The sequence below is a fragment of the Rana temporaria genome, chromosome 11, assembly GCF_905171775.1.
Source record: "Rana temporaria chromosome 11, aRanTem1.1, whole genome shotgun sequence".
NCBI classification, from domain to species: domain Eukaryota; kingdom Metazoa; phylum Chordata; class Amphibia; order Anura; family Ranidae; genus Rana; species Rana temporaria.
The window spans coordinates 151,284,494-151,299,189 of record NC_053499.1 but is presented as its reverse complement, the minus strand read 5'-3'; the positions used below and the strand labels follow the sequence as shown (position 1 = coordinate 151,299,189).

The following is a 14,696-nucleotide window of genomic DNA, read 5'->3' as shown; positions in this document are numbered from 1 at the left end:
TACACCTACGATCCGAAGGCGTACGAAGCCGTATGCCTGTCGGATCGAAGCCAGAAGCCATCGTATCTTGGTTTGAGAATTCAAACTAAAGATACGACGTGGCAAATTTGAAAATACGCCGGAGTATCAGTAGATACGCCGGCGTATTTCAGCTGTGAATCTGGCCCTATAACTTTTGCGCAAACCAATCAATATATACGCTTATTGCAAACAAAGTTTACCAAAAATATGTAGAAGAATACGTATCGGCCTAAACTGAGGAAAAAAATCGCATTTGGGGATATTTATTATAGCAAAAGGTACAAACTATGGCTTATTTTTTCAAAATTGTCGCTCTATTTTTGTTTATAGCGCAAAAAAATAAAAACCGCAGAGGTGATAAAATACCACCAAAAGAAAGCTCTATTTGTGGGAAATAAAAGGACGTCCATATTTTTTATTTGGGAGCCACGTTGCGCAACTGCGCAATGGTCAGTTAAAGCGACGCAGTGCAGAATCGCAAAAAGTGGCCCGGTCATTTGGCGGCCAAATGGTCTGGGGCTGAAGTGGTTAATGTGTGTTGCATTAAAGCAGCTGACAACACACTAAAATGTTTGAAAAATGGGCACCTGCCATTTTCTGCAACGCAGCGCGCAACACGCCACGCCACCTGGCGCTCCAATTCACACAAGGTGGCGTGTTGCCTTACTACATTGAGGTGTTATACAAAACGAATGCCACCATGACGCGCTAACATGTATTGCCGTGGTAACACGCATTACTGCAGTTGATAAGTATACTTTATCCCTACAAATAGAAACCTGAAGACACTTTTGAATTGGAAACTTTATTTCTTTTAGTGTGAACATTTTCCGAGACCGTCCCTTTAATCTTTGGACACACCGACACTCCCTCACACTCCCGTTAATTCAGTTCACTGACACTAGAGCCCGAGCCCGTCCTCTGCTCCATTGTCCATCTCGGGTCCTGCAGGGGACGGGCTGGGGCGGCCATTTTGCCGGAGACCACGCTTCGTGTATCCCAAGGTTTTGGACTCCGGCAAAATGTCTCCGGCTCTGAGGACACTTTAGATCAGTGACGTATTTAGTCATTCCCGCGAGGGCGGACTTGTTGGCGGAACTGACGTCAGCGGCGTGGAGTGTTCTAGAACCGTGGAGGGTAAGAGGCACATGGTGTTGGTGTGATGTTGTGATTGAAATGGGGTCAGGGATGTGGAAATGGCTGTGTAGTCACCTACTTCGGTGCTCTATGGACGCCATTGCTCTTCTATGGGGGCAGAATCAGTCAATGAGTGTGGCCCCTGGGAATGTTTGGATGATAGGGCCCCAAAGTTACAACTTTCTTCCCTTCCTGGCTCCATTTTTATTACATTGAGGTGTGTATAATACTGGGTTCTGGGAGGAATTAAAGGGGATCTCCACTCCCCTTCCACCGCATTTATCGCCATGAAAAAAATAAAAATACTTGCCAGCCAATCCAATAGTGTTTTGTAGAAAAATGTCGCACTTCTGCCAAACGCCAGGTCCTGGGTCCCCATTAAGGATGAGTGCAGGCGTGTTTGCAGGCTCCACGTTCCCGCGCTATCACCCGCCAGGAAGCTAACACTCCGCCGCGCCAATCACAGGCAGCGAGACATTTCCCGATCTGCGCGCCCGCGGATCGGCTGTGATTAGCGAGTGTCTGCCTCCTGGCGAGCGTGTGGCGCTGCAAACGCGCCTGAGCTCCTCCTTAGTCGCCGTCTTCTTTGACGTCTTTGAATGCCGGGGACAGCCGCCCCTGATGACGCACATAGGGGCAGATCCACAAAGAAAGTACGCCTACGCCGGCGTACTTTCAAATTTCCCGCGTCGTATCTTTGTTTTGAATCCTCAAAACAAGATACGACGGCATCTGGGTTAGATCCGACAGGCGTACGTCTTCGGATCTTAAATGCAATTCTTCGGCATCCGCTGGGTGGCGTTCCCGTCGTAATCCGCTTCGAGTATGCAAATTAGCTATTTCCGACGATCCACGAACGTACAAGCGGCCGTCGCATTCTTTTACGTCGTTTCCATTCGGCTTTTTTCGGCGTATAGTTAAAGCTGCTATCTGGTGGCGTACGCAATATTAAGTATGGCCGTCGTTCCCGCGTCGAATTTGAATTTTTTTATTTCGTTTGCGTAAGTCGTCCGTGAATGGGGCTGGACGCCATTTACGTTCACGTCAAAACCAATGACGTCCTTGCGACGTCATTTGGAGCAATGCACCCTGGGAGTTTTGACGGACGGGGCATGCGCAGTTCGTTCGGCGCGGGGACGCGCTTCATTTAAATGAAACACGCCCCCTACTCGCCGCATTTGAATTCCGCGCCCTTACGCCGCGAGAGATACACTACGCCGCTGTAACTTACGGCGCAAATTCTTTCTGGTTTCAAACATTTGCCAAGTAAGTTACAGCGGCGTAGCGTATCTCAGATACGCTGCGCGGGTGCCGATCTTTGTGAATCTGCCCCAAAAGCCGCAGTACGTCATCGTGGCCGACTTTCACCCTCCCACGCTTTTTTTTTTTTAAATTTACTTCCAATTATAAACTATTATTCAAAAATGTTGTTTGCTTTGTTCATTAATATTTTTACAAGATTTCCGTATATTTACGGGTTTCACATTGGAAAATTTTTATTTATTTTTTTCATTTGTAAAATAACTTTCCAAAGCTTTGTACCATTGCTGACAGCTGACGTGTAAACGAAAAATTTGCAGGTAGGTTTCGGTAAGCGGCGGTTCACACTGGGGCGACTCAGCCGCCTGACAAGTTGCGTCCCATTCTATTCAATAGTGACGCAAGTCGCTCCGACTTAGAAAAAGGTTCTTGTATGACTTCGGGGGCGACTCGGGGCGACTTGCATTGACTTCTATACAGAAGTCATTTTGCAAGTCGCCTCTGAAGTCGTCTTCAGTGCACCTTGCCGAGTCGCCCCCAAAGTCGTGCCGCCCCAGTGTGAACCGGCTCTTAATGGTATCGGCGAGTACTAAAAAAAAGGCCCTGGTCCACACTGGTGCGTTTTTATTTTTTTTGTCAAATCGGCGGCATTTGCTGGCAGTGGCGCCGTCCTAATCGGTGCGAAGCCGCATCGATTTCAAAAAGCATTTACTAAAGTACTACGTTCTGCGATTTCGGGCTGCGAATTACATTGACATCTATGCAGAAATCCCAAATCTGGACTGACCAGTGGGTACGTTGCTTTGCGCAGCGGTGCCATTCTGTGGATGTATATCTGCGTCAGGTGGTCGGCGAGTGTTTAATGGTAATTTGTTTTTTATTTCTTTACGCATTACGTTATTTTTCACTACGTTTCTTTCAATTTGTTTGAAGCGTCAATCTGTTTGAGTGTCCTCAGAGTTCGCTGACACTTCCTGCAGCTCAGTAACTGCCCATACAGAGAGCTATCAGGAGTGTCTGCAGGAGCCTGACATTGCACCCACAACCCACTGATCACTGGTGCAATGCTTTGCAGGCTCCAAGATAAAAAAAAACCAAAAAAATGCACATTTTTTTTTTTTTTTACCTGCAAAATCATGTGCATTATTCCACTTAAAGGGGTGTTCCAGTTTTTTTTAAGTTTATTAAAAGTCAGCAGCTACAAAAAGTGTAGCTGCTGGCTTTTAATAAACAGACCCTTACCTGCTCCACGGTTCCAGCGGCGCGCTGGCCGGGGCTCCGCTCCTCGCCCCCCCTTCATTCCTAGTGTGGGCACCCGGCAGTGACCGATTTTGGCTTCACGGCCTGGCACCCACTGCGCATGCGCGAGCGGCGCCGTCCGATTGGACAGGCGCTCGCCTACAGGGAGGGGCTGCAATAAGGCGATTAAGCTATTTGCCTTACCAGCCCCTCGGCAGAAGGAGGAAGTGGGACAGGAAGTCCCCTTCTCCTGAAGCCCCCACTCCCCCCCCCCCCCCCCCCCAAAAAAAAATACATGCCAAATGTGGCATGTAAGGGGGCAAGGAGTGGATTAAGTGGAACTCCGCTTTAAGACCCGGACCAAAATGTAGGTAAAGGACCTGGCCAGTTTTTGCGATTCCGCACTGCGTCGATTTAACTGACAATTTTGCGCTATAAACAAAAATAGAGCGTCAATTTTGAAAAAAAATCAATATTTTTTTCCTTTTTGCTATAATAAATATCCCCCAAAAATATATAAAAAAAACGTTTTTTTCCCTCAGTTTAGGCCGATACGTATTCTTCTACCTATTTTTGGTAAAAAAAATCGCAATAAGCGTTTTTCGGTTGGTTTGCGCAACATTTATAGTGTTTACAAAATAGGGGATAGTTTTATTGCATTTTTATTAATATATAATTTTCTACTACTAATGGCGGCGATCAGCGATTTTTTTTTTCGTGACCGCGACATTATGGCGGACACTTCGGACAATTTTGACACATTTTTGGGACCATTGTCATTTTCACAGCAAAAAATGCATTGTCTACTGTGAAAATGACAATTGCAGTTTGGAAATTAACCACTAGGGGGCGCTGAAGGGGTTAGGTGTGACCTCATATGTGTTTCTAACTGTTGGGGGGTGGGGCTGGACGATGCGATGTCATTGATCGTGTTTCCCTATATCAGGGAACACACGATCAATGACAGCGCCACAGTGAAGAATGTGGAAGCTATGTTTACACACAGCTCTCCCCGTTCTTCAGCTCCGGGGACCGATCGCGGGACTCCCGCGACCCACGGCTGGGCACTTAAAGAGGACGTACAGGTACGTGCTTGTGCCCAGCCGTGCCATTCTGCCGACGTATATGTGCAGGAGGCGGTCCTTAAGTGGTTTTTACTTTATGTAGAACTAGAGGCAAAACTTTTTTTTTTTTTTTCATTTTGGGAGTCATAACCCATTACATTTTTTTTTTTTTTTTTGCCATTTGTGTCCCTATTGCAGAGATCTCCCTTCACTTCCTGTCCCATAGCCAAACAGGAAGGTAAATGTTGAATGTGCCTTAGCAATACCTTGAAAAACCTACCTTATTTCTGGAAGTCCTGAAAAATAGCAGTGCACTTCCTGATATGTGAGTGTGCCTAGGCCAGAGATGGAGAACTTTGGCACCCCTGATGTTTTAGAACTACATTTCCCATGATGCTTGTGCACTCTGCAGTTGCGTTCTTTTTCCCTTCCTGATCTTCATAACAGCAGGTCAAGATCTTTGTAACAAGTGCAGAGAGTTCTCTCCAAGTTTTATCACAACACACAAATAAGTAGAAACAAAGTATCTTTTTGTTCTTTTATTAATGGAATGAACTCCAGCGTCTAGACAAAGGAAGTTTAACCATTTAAAGACCAAACTTTTTCTGACATTTGTGGCTTACAAGTAAAAATATCATTATTTTCCGCTAGAAAAATACTTTGAACACCCAAACATGATATATATTTTTTTTAGCAGAGACCCTAGAGAATAAAATGGTGGTTGTGTAATATAAGGACATTTCACAATCTCTCTCTCCCTCTTTTTTTCTCTTTCTTTCTATTCTGAGTTCTCTAGTAACTCCCATGTGTGTATGCACAAGTTGTTCTTTACTGTTGAACTGTATCCTGAGGCAGGGTTCGACAAAATCTGAGCGCCCGGTCGCAATTGCGACTAGAATTAGCGACCTGGCACCCGGGGGAAGGAAGCATAGCCCTGCAAAGGCCGCAAAGCCACGGCCTCAATTACCGGCCGGCGCAGCCCGACGCGATCGCGGGGAGGTGGGGGCGCACGGAGACACAGGATACCCTATCCTGTGTCTCTGTGCCTCCCACCACACGATTGCGTCTGGCCGTGCCGGCCGGTAATTAAGGCCGCGGCTTTGCGGCCTTCTGCAGGCCTATGCTTCCTTCTGTGATCTGGCGCCATCTTGTGGTGGCCGTTAGCATGACAAGTAAACCAGCAATTCTAATGGAGCTTCCCCTGTGTTTTCACTGCCATCTCCTTCCCTATAATTAGAGCCCCCAAACATTATATATATTTTTTTATTCTAATTCCCTAGACAATAAAATGGCGGTCGTTGCAATACTTTCTGTCACACCGAATTTGCGCAGCGGTCTTACAAGCGCACTTTTTTGGGGAAAAAATACTATTTTATTCTTTTAAAAATAAGACAACAGTAAAGTTAGCCCTTTTTTTTTTTACATTGTGAAAGATAATGTTACGCCGAGTAAATTGATACCCAATATCGGCTGCTCAGATTTCTAAATATCGGCATCGGCCAGAGAAAAACCCATATCGGTCGACCTCTAACCGTGTAGCTCTACTCTGCAGTGTAGTGTTGCATCATGGGAAATGTAGTTCCAAATCATCTGATGTGCCAAGGTTCGCCATCACTGGCCTAGGCTCTCTTGTTTTGTAGCCTCTGACTGCTAGTCTTCAAGAGATTTTGAGTGAGATATAGTGATATCACTATTGTGTCGATCAGTGTTCTCCTTGCTTGAGACTTTGGTGAGAGGAAGCAAAGCCCTGCCTTTACCTAGATGTCCGCCTCTGTACAGAAACAGTGCAGAATGGGCCATGGTAAGTCATCAGCGGGGAAATATCAGCTGCAGGGACACCACAGGCATTGTTGGTGACTAGTCCTTTGCCCTTGTAGAATTCAGTTTTGCTCTAAGAGCGCTTTCACAATGAAAGCGCCCGGGCGTCGGCGGTAAAACGCCGCTATTTTTAGCGGCACTTTTAACCCCAGCTAGCGGCCGAAAAAGGGTTAAAAGCGCAGCTGCAGCCGGTGGTTCAGCAGGGCTGCCCATTGATTTCAATGGGCAGGGGCGCTTTAGGAGCGGTGTATACACTGCTCCTAAGGCTACTTTCACACTGAGTCACTTTGCAGGCGCTATAGCGCTAAAAGTAGTGCCTGCTAAGCGCCCTGAAAGAGCCTCTCTCACTCCAGTGTGAAAGCCCTCGGACTTTCACACTGGAGCAGTGGGCTGGCAGGGCGCTCAAAAATATCCTGCCAGCCGCATCTTTGAGGCGCTATAGGAACGGTGTATACACCACTCCTAAAGCGCCCCTTCCCATTGAAATCGTATCGGTGCTTTGCGGGCGGTTTTAACCCTTTTTCGCCCGCTAGCAGGGAGATTTTAACCCCCTCTAGCGTCCGAAAAAGGGTTAAAACCCCCTCAGTCAAATAGCGCCGCAAAAACGATGGTAAAACGCAGCTAAAAATATCGTTGCTTTGCCACCGACGCCCCAGTGTGAAAGTAACCTAAAGCGCTGCAAAAAAGCTGCGTGCAGGATTTTTTTTGGACGCCCAGCCAGCGCAGCGCCCCAGTGTGAAAGCCCTCTGACTTTCACATTGGGATTGCAGCTGAGGCTGCTTTCAGGCGCTTTACAGGTGTTATTTTTAGCGCTAAAGCGCCTGAAAAATGAATCCAGTGTGAAAGGGGTCTAATTGTAATTTTATTTGTTTTCTTTTACAGAAGTTTAGAGCGATTTCATCTGAGTGACCTCAGACATTGACTTCAGACATGTATGAGTTATCGGTGATAAAGGTGAGAGTTGAGTTTTAAAGGACCTTTCTCATTTAAAATAGCTTATTCTTCACACTGTTTTTTCTTTCTTTCTTCTTTTATTTAATTTTTTTTTATTTTTTTACAATAAATGTCTCTTTATAGAGATTCTTATTTCCACAGAGGTCCTATGTTGAGGGCCTGGCCTGCAATGTCCAATTTAGAACCTCTACATCAGAGATATGCAATTAGCGGACCTCCAGCTGTTGCAAACTACAAATCCCATCATGCTTTTTCCTCTGGGTGTCATGCTTGTGGCTGTCAGAGTCTCGCTATGCCTCATGGGACTTGTAGTTCTGCAACAGCTGGAGGTCCGCTAATTGCATATCCCTGCTCTACATCATCAATTTTCCCTTTTCATTTTCTTCTCCTAGCAAATCCTCCTCTTTCCCAGTTAAGCATCTCCACTACCTGACATTATTTAAAGCGGCGTGCCACCCAAAAATTGAACTTCCACTGATTAGAAACCCCCCCCCCCCCCCCCCCCGGTGTCACATTTGGCACCTTTCAGAGGGGAGGGGGGAGCAGATACCTGTCTAATACAGGTATTTTGCTCCCACTTCTGGGCATAGATACCCGAGCCACCCGCAATGACATACGCCACTTCCGGCGCCTTCTCCGTCCCCCCACTGTCTTCTGGGAGACACACAGGTCCCAGAAGACAGCAGGGACCAGTGGGATAGCGCAGTACAATAGGGAACCAGGAAGTGATTCCCTTACCGAAGATGGCGGCAGCAGCACCCGAGGGCTGAGCAATAGTTCGGCTTCGGGTGCTGACATTGCGGGCGCCCTGGACAGGTAAGTGTCCTTATTTTAAAAGTCAGCATCTGCAGTATTTGTAGCTGCTGACTTTAAAAATAATTAAAATAATTTGGTGGACCTTCAGTTTAAAGTGATTGGAAAGTCTTGATGTTTGTTTTTATTATAAAAATGTTATACTTACCTGCTCTGTTGCAGTGGCTTTGCACGGAGCAGCCCAGGTCCTCTTCTTGGGTCCCTCTTCTGTGGAGTGCCCCAACAAGAAACAAGCAACTTGCAATGAGGGCACCCGAGCCGAAGTCACAGCTCCCTGTGTCCATTCAGACACGGAGCTGCGGCCTGGCCCCACCCCTCTCTCTCCTGAATGGCTGCAGCGGTAGCCAATGGCGCCACTACTGTGTCTCAGCCAATCAAGATAGAGAGAGTCACGGATGGCCAAGACATTCGTGGACAGAGGTGGGGCTCATGTAAGTATTAGGACCCCTTTCACCTTGTCAGTTTTGTTTCGGCGGACCTGAACTGCCGCTCCATACATCTCTATGGAGTGTTGGATGTCCGCTGACATTCGATCCGATCCGCTAAAATCAGACGGATGGCGATACGTCGCCATCCGTCCATGGCGGGTTGGATCGGGTGAGATCTTATGAAAATGGACATGATGTCCATTTTCGTCCAATCTCTCCATAGGAGACCGTGGCGCTGGACAAGCCCCTTCCCGCTATGTGAGCGGAGAGGGACCTGTCCTCCTCCGGCTCAGCGGAGATCAGCGGAGGGATCTCCCGCTGAGCTGGCGGACCGATGAAAGCGGATCGGTCCCCGTGTGGAAGGGGCCTTAGGGTGGCGCTGGGATGGCTGCTGCACACAGAAGGCTTTTTATCTTGATGCATAGAATGCATGTGACCGGTAATGATGTGACTCTCATCCAGGTGATCAATCCAAGCTGCTTCTTCTGCACGATTGTGGGATTGAAGGATGATGAGGAGTATGAGCAGCTGTTCCTGGAGCTGAATATGCTGTACGGCCATAAATACCGAGACGTTGAAGAGTTAAGGCCGGCATCGCTTTCCATTGAGCAGGTAACTTTTGGACTTCGTTTTTGATAATAATCAATCTGTCAGTTTAAAGCGATATTAAACCCAAAACCAAAAATTGATTATATTGCAGCTTACCAATCATTAGATGTGGCAGCTGCATTCGTTTTTTAATAGGCTTTTTTCCTTCTGGTTTTACCTCTTGATGTGACCCGTAACATATAATCATGAGGTAAATCTTGTTTTTTTTGCAGCTGTGTATGGTATTCTGTGTAGAATTGAAGAGCTGGTGCCGGGCAGTCCTGGAATCCGACACCTGCAGTGCTAAGGACGAATTGGTTGAGTGTTTTCTGCTGGATCATGCCGTGTTCACACCGATCAAAAAGTCAGAGTATGTGGATAGTTCTCTTTTTCCCTATACATTAACACCTTCATTAGCACTATTGTTATAGGAGGACGTCCTCCCAGAACCGATCTGTCACCGCCTATGTCCACCGAACACAGCCAATGACTGAGCACTGTACCGGCCCGCTGACAGTGTTATGTGTTCGCTGTGACCAATCACAGCAGATCACATGACAATTGTAAACAATGGATGGCTTCCTTTCATGCCATCCGTTTTGTACAATTGTGTTGCTAGTTTTCTCTTACGTTCATGGACGGACACAGCATCCTTTGACAGTAGGGATATAACTCTACTGTCAAAGGATGCTGTGTCCGTCCATGAACTCAGAGAAATGGATTTTACGGTGAGTACAAAAAGCCTATATTTTCTGATTGGTCACAGTGATCACATGGGTACAGACAGGGCCAATCATAGCCTATCTGTACCATGTGATTATCTCTGGCCAATCACAGAAAAACAAACTGAATCAATTCCATTCAGTAAAATGCTTGCTTATAGCAATGAAATTCACTGCTTTAAAGGGATTGTAAAGGTTTGTTTTTTATTTTCTAACTAGGTTCCTTTAAGCTAGTGCATTGTTGGTTCACTTACCCTTTTCCTTCGATTTCCCTTCTAAATGTTTTTTTCTTTGTCTGAATTTCTCACTTCCTGTTCCTCCTCAGTAAGCTTGCTCCCATCATCCGAGCCGCTCTGGCTGGGGGTTAGTCGGCTTGCTCGCCCCCTCCCTTGGGACTACATCCCTGCGGGTAAGATGTTGTGAATGTTTACAGTGTCTCCCCGCGGGGATGTAGACCCGACAGCACGAGCCAATCAGTGGGTCCCGGCCAATGATCGGCTCCATCATTGAGGGAAAGGGAGCTCTGTGGTAAACAATACAGAACTCCAAATAGTGACAGGCAATCTTGGAGTTTTTTTATTCCCCATTACTAGCATAAAAAAATATATAAATCTAGTATCTATGCCAGACGCTATAACTTTCACCCAAACCAAATAATATACATTTATTGCGATTTCTTTTTTTTTTTTTTTAATACCAAAGACATGTAGCAGAATACATTTTGCCCTAAATTCTTGAAGAAATTTGATTTTAAAAATAAATAAGATAAAAATGTATTGGATATTTTTTGTAGCAGAAAATAAAATGTATTTATTTTTTTCCAAAAATATTTTTTGTCTATTTATATTGCAAAACATTAAAAAAAATACAGTGATGATGAAATCCCACCAAAAGAAAGCTCTGTTTGTGAAATGACCGCGCATGACCGCGCAATTGCCAGCTAAAGTAGCACAGTGCTGAATAGCAAAAAATGCTCTAGTCATGAAGGAGCAAAATCTTCCAGAGGTCAAGTGGCAATTGTGCGGTCATGCAACACTGTACCCAAAATTAAATTTATTATTTTTTACACACAAGTAGTTTTCTTTTGGTGGTATTTGAGCACCAGTTATATATTATAGTTATATATATACCAGTTTTATTTTTATATAAACGAAGAAAGACCAAAAATGTCTAAACAAAAATATTAAAAAAAAAAAAAACACTATTTTCTACTTTCTGTTTTATGAAACATCTCCAATTAAAAAAAAGAATAAAAAAATCGAATTTCTTCATAAATTTAGGCCAATTGTATTTTGCTACATGTCTGGTGAAAAAAAAAAATTCCCAGTAAGTGTAAAAATAATTGGTTTGTGTGTAAGTCTTATAGCGTCTACAGTCTATGGCATATATACTGGAATGTATCCAGCTATTGACACTATACTGTAATGGCGGTGATCGGCGACTTATAGTGTGACTGTGATAGGGTGGGGTACAATCTGGGGCCAGGATCACAGAAGTGGCACCCAAGAAGAGGAGGATCCGGGCTGCTCTGTGCAAATCCACTGCAACAGGGGAGGTAAGTATTAGGCCCCTTTCACATGGGGCGGATCAGTAATGATCCGCCCCGTGAACCTCTGCTTGCTCAGCGGGGATCGCTCCGTTGATCCCCGCTGAGCTGGCGGGGCGGTCCCCGCACACTGTGCAGGGACCGCCCTGTCTTTTCTCCGCTCTCCCCTTTGGGGGGATCGGATGAACACGAACCGTCTGTCCGTGTTCACCCGATCCGTGAGATGGATGGAAAAATAGTTTTTTTCCTCCGTCACACTTTGGCTAATGAATAAGCACTGATTTTGTGCGAAACGTCGGCTGTCCCCTGTTTCTGTTGCTGTGATCTGGTAATGCTTTTGCTGTTCATTTAATAAAAGACAACCTGTACGGTTTTTGGAGTGCGGCCATCCATCCTTCATTCAACCTTTATGCTCTCCTCCTGTAGTGCTGTCGTAGGCCGAGGCCCTCAAGTGTCTTATGAAACGTAGGTCTGTCTTTTTGTCTGTATCTCGGTCTGTTGACATTCTCCAACATAATGCATGTTATTACCTCTCTGTATGCAGCATTCGATTCCCTATAGAAGAATATTATCGGTTGCCATTTCGAGCAAAGAAATTTAAGTTACACCAGATCCAACCGATCTCTCTCGGCTTCAACGTGTATGAGAACAAAATGGACTTCCGGTGAGTTTAATACCACAATATAATTACCACTGGTAGAGGGTAGGTCTGTGTTTGTATATACAGAAGATGAATAAATAATAGATTTAATTTTTTTTTTTTTTTTTAAGTACCATATATTCATTCTTGTTGCATTTTTTTTAAAACTGAATTCCAAGCACATATATATAGAGGGAAGCTTTATTACATCACTAAATGTATTCAAAGCAGACTTTCACCTGTAATCAAATAGTTTTTAATTTTTTATTTTTTTTTGCGGGGAGTGAGTACCGTTTTCCTGGATGCATTAAGGTGAAAAAACACGTTAAGCATTAGAAATAATCGAATACATTTTTTTTAAATTGGATTTTATATATATATATATATATATATATATATAATCATTTTTTTTTCTATTGTCCTGCTATCTGGAATGTTTTTATGGCCCCTTGACAGATCCAGATAAGGAAGTCCACTGTATATGTGCATGTCTGTGCAAATCCTTTCATTTCACCTAGTGTGATTGATGTTTTTCTTTTAGGCCAAGAAAGGATTGGGACTTGGCCGCTGTCTCTTTTTTCCATCAACTCTTGGAGGGTAACTATCTTTCACTAATAGTTGTCTTGGTGTGTATAGGAACATTCAGATTCTTGAACAGCACATTTTTCGAATGAAAAGTAAACCTGAGCTAAAGAGACCCCAGTGTCTGTTTTTTCAGATTTAATCATTTTACAAATGTGTTTGCCTTTTTAAAAGCTTATTGTTTTCTAGTGGGGAGCAGAGGCGGGTATACATTAAAGCGGAGTTCCACCCAAAAGTGGACCTTCCGCTTAATCCATCCTCGCCCCCTTACATGCCACATTTGGCATGTCATTTTTTTGGGGGGGGAGTGGGGGCTTCAGGAGGAGTGGGACTTCCTGTCCCACTTCCTCCTTCCGCCGAGGGGCTGCTAAGGCGAATAGCCTAATTGCCTTTCTGCAGCCCCTCCCTGTAGGCGATCACCTGGGACACGTGACAGATCCCAGGCGATCGCCTGTCCAATTGCATGGAGCCGCTCGCGCATGCGCAGTGATGCTCGCGCATGCGCAGTGGGTGCCCCGGCCGTGAAGCTGAAAGTTGTCACGGCCGGGTGCCCACACTTGGAATGAAGACGCCGGCCGGAGAGGGGGGGAGAGGAGCGGAGCAGAGCCCCGGCCGGCGCGTCGCTGGAACCTGGAGCAGGTGAGTGTCTGTTTATTAAAAGCCAGCAGCTACACTTTTTGTAGCTGCTGACTTTTAATAAACATAAAAACTGACTGGAACACCCCTTTAAAGTGTTACTAAACCCACAACAGTAAAATCAGTCTGTATATACAGTAAAGCATGCTTCTTATACTCACTGTGGAACCTAAGGGGTTAAACCTCTGGATTGTGTAAAAAGGCTGTTTGATCCCGTCTTCTCTGATCCTCCCCAATCCATCTGCTGATAGCACAGAGCCCCAGGAGGCACTCTGCACATGCTCAGTTTGGTGTGTATTGCTAGAGAGTTACCGTATTTAGCGGCGTTTAACACGCGCAGGCGTATAACACGCCCCCCAACTTTAAGAGGGAAGTTTCAGGAAAAAAACTTTCCACAGCCCCCTGCGTATAACACGCAGGCACAGTTTACCCTCTATTTTTAGGGTAAAAAAGTGAGTGTTATACGCCAATAAATACAGTAATTTTTGTTTGGCCCTGTCCAGACAGAGAGTCAGGGGTCTTGCAGCCTCATAGGACAGTCAGAGGAGACTGAAAACTCCTCTTACAAACTTTAACCAGTGCTCGGCCGGACACTGAGAGATGTTACAAGACTGCTATATACTGCTGATGAGAAAAGGTATTTAGCAGTTTATATTTACTGAAATAATTGCATTTCCATGTTCTGTGTACTGTGGGAGACCAGATATAGTGAATGCAGGGCATTGGGTTTAGTAACACTTAAGCACTGAACTAGGGCCGAAACAACTAATCGATTAATCGTCAACTAATCGATTATGAAATTAATCGATTACAATTTTCATAATTCGATTAATCGGCCAGTAACATAATGGGGTTAAAAAACCTAACATTAGCCCTTTATAATACAAAAAAGCAAATCGCTACTGTAACTATTACTTTCACTGTCCCACAGGAAAAAAATTAACCCCTTACAGTAGAGATTATTTGCTCTTTTTGTACTTCTTTTTGTTTTTTTAACCCCCATTATGTTACTAAACATCTCAGGCCTGGGGGTCACACCTCAGTTTTTTGGTGCTTTTTTCAGAAACACACTATACAGTTCATTTCCATGTTTTCCTATGGGACACGTTCACATCCAGGATTCTTTTTCTGCTGCTGCGTATTTGGAAAGGGCAACAAGTTTTTTTTCTTTCTTTTTTTTTAATGCAAAACGGTGCTATTTCGTTTTTTTGGTTCCATATACTTCAATGGAGAAGCTGCAGAAAAGCA

At 44.9% G+C, this 14,696-nt stretch overlaps 1 protein-coding gene across 1 annotated transcript in view; it reads left to right on the top strand.

Annotated features, from left to right (window-relative positions):
* Positions 1-1,058: 1,058 nt before the first annotated feature.
* The window catches only part of TDRD12 (tudor domain containing 12), a 60,130-nt gene continuing 46,492 nt past the window's right edge, over positions 1,059-14,696 (top strand). The window contains exons 1-6 of the mRNA XM_040327785.1: positions 1,059-1,158; positions 7,422-7,493; positions 9,197-9,346; positions 9,556-9,692; positions 12,135-12,254; positions 12,772-12,827. Of these exons, the coding sequence (XP_040183719.1) occupies positions 7,470-7,493; positions 9,197-9,346; positions 9,556-9,692; positions 12,135-12,254; positions 12,772-12,827 (487 nt within the window). The 5' untranslated portion in view covers positions 1,059-1,158; positions 7,422-7,469. The remainder of the gene's footprint in view (positions 1,159-7,421; positions 7,494-9,196; positions 9,347-9,555; positions 9,693-12,134; positions 12,255-12,771; positions 12,828-14,696) is intronic.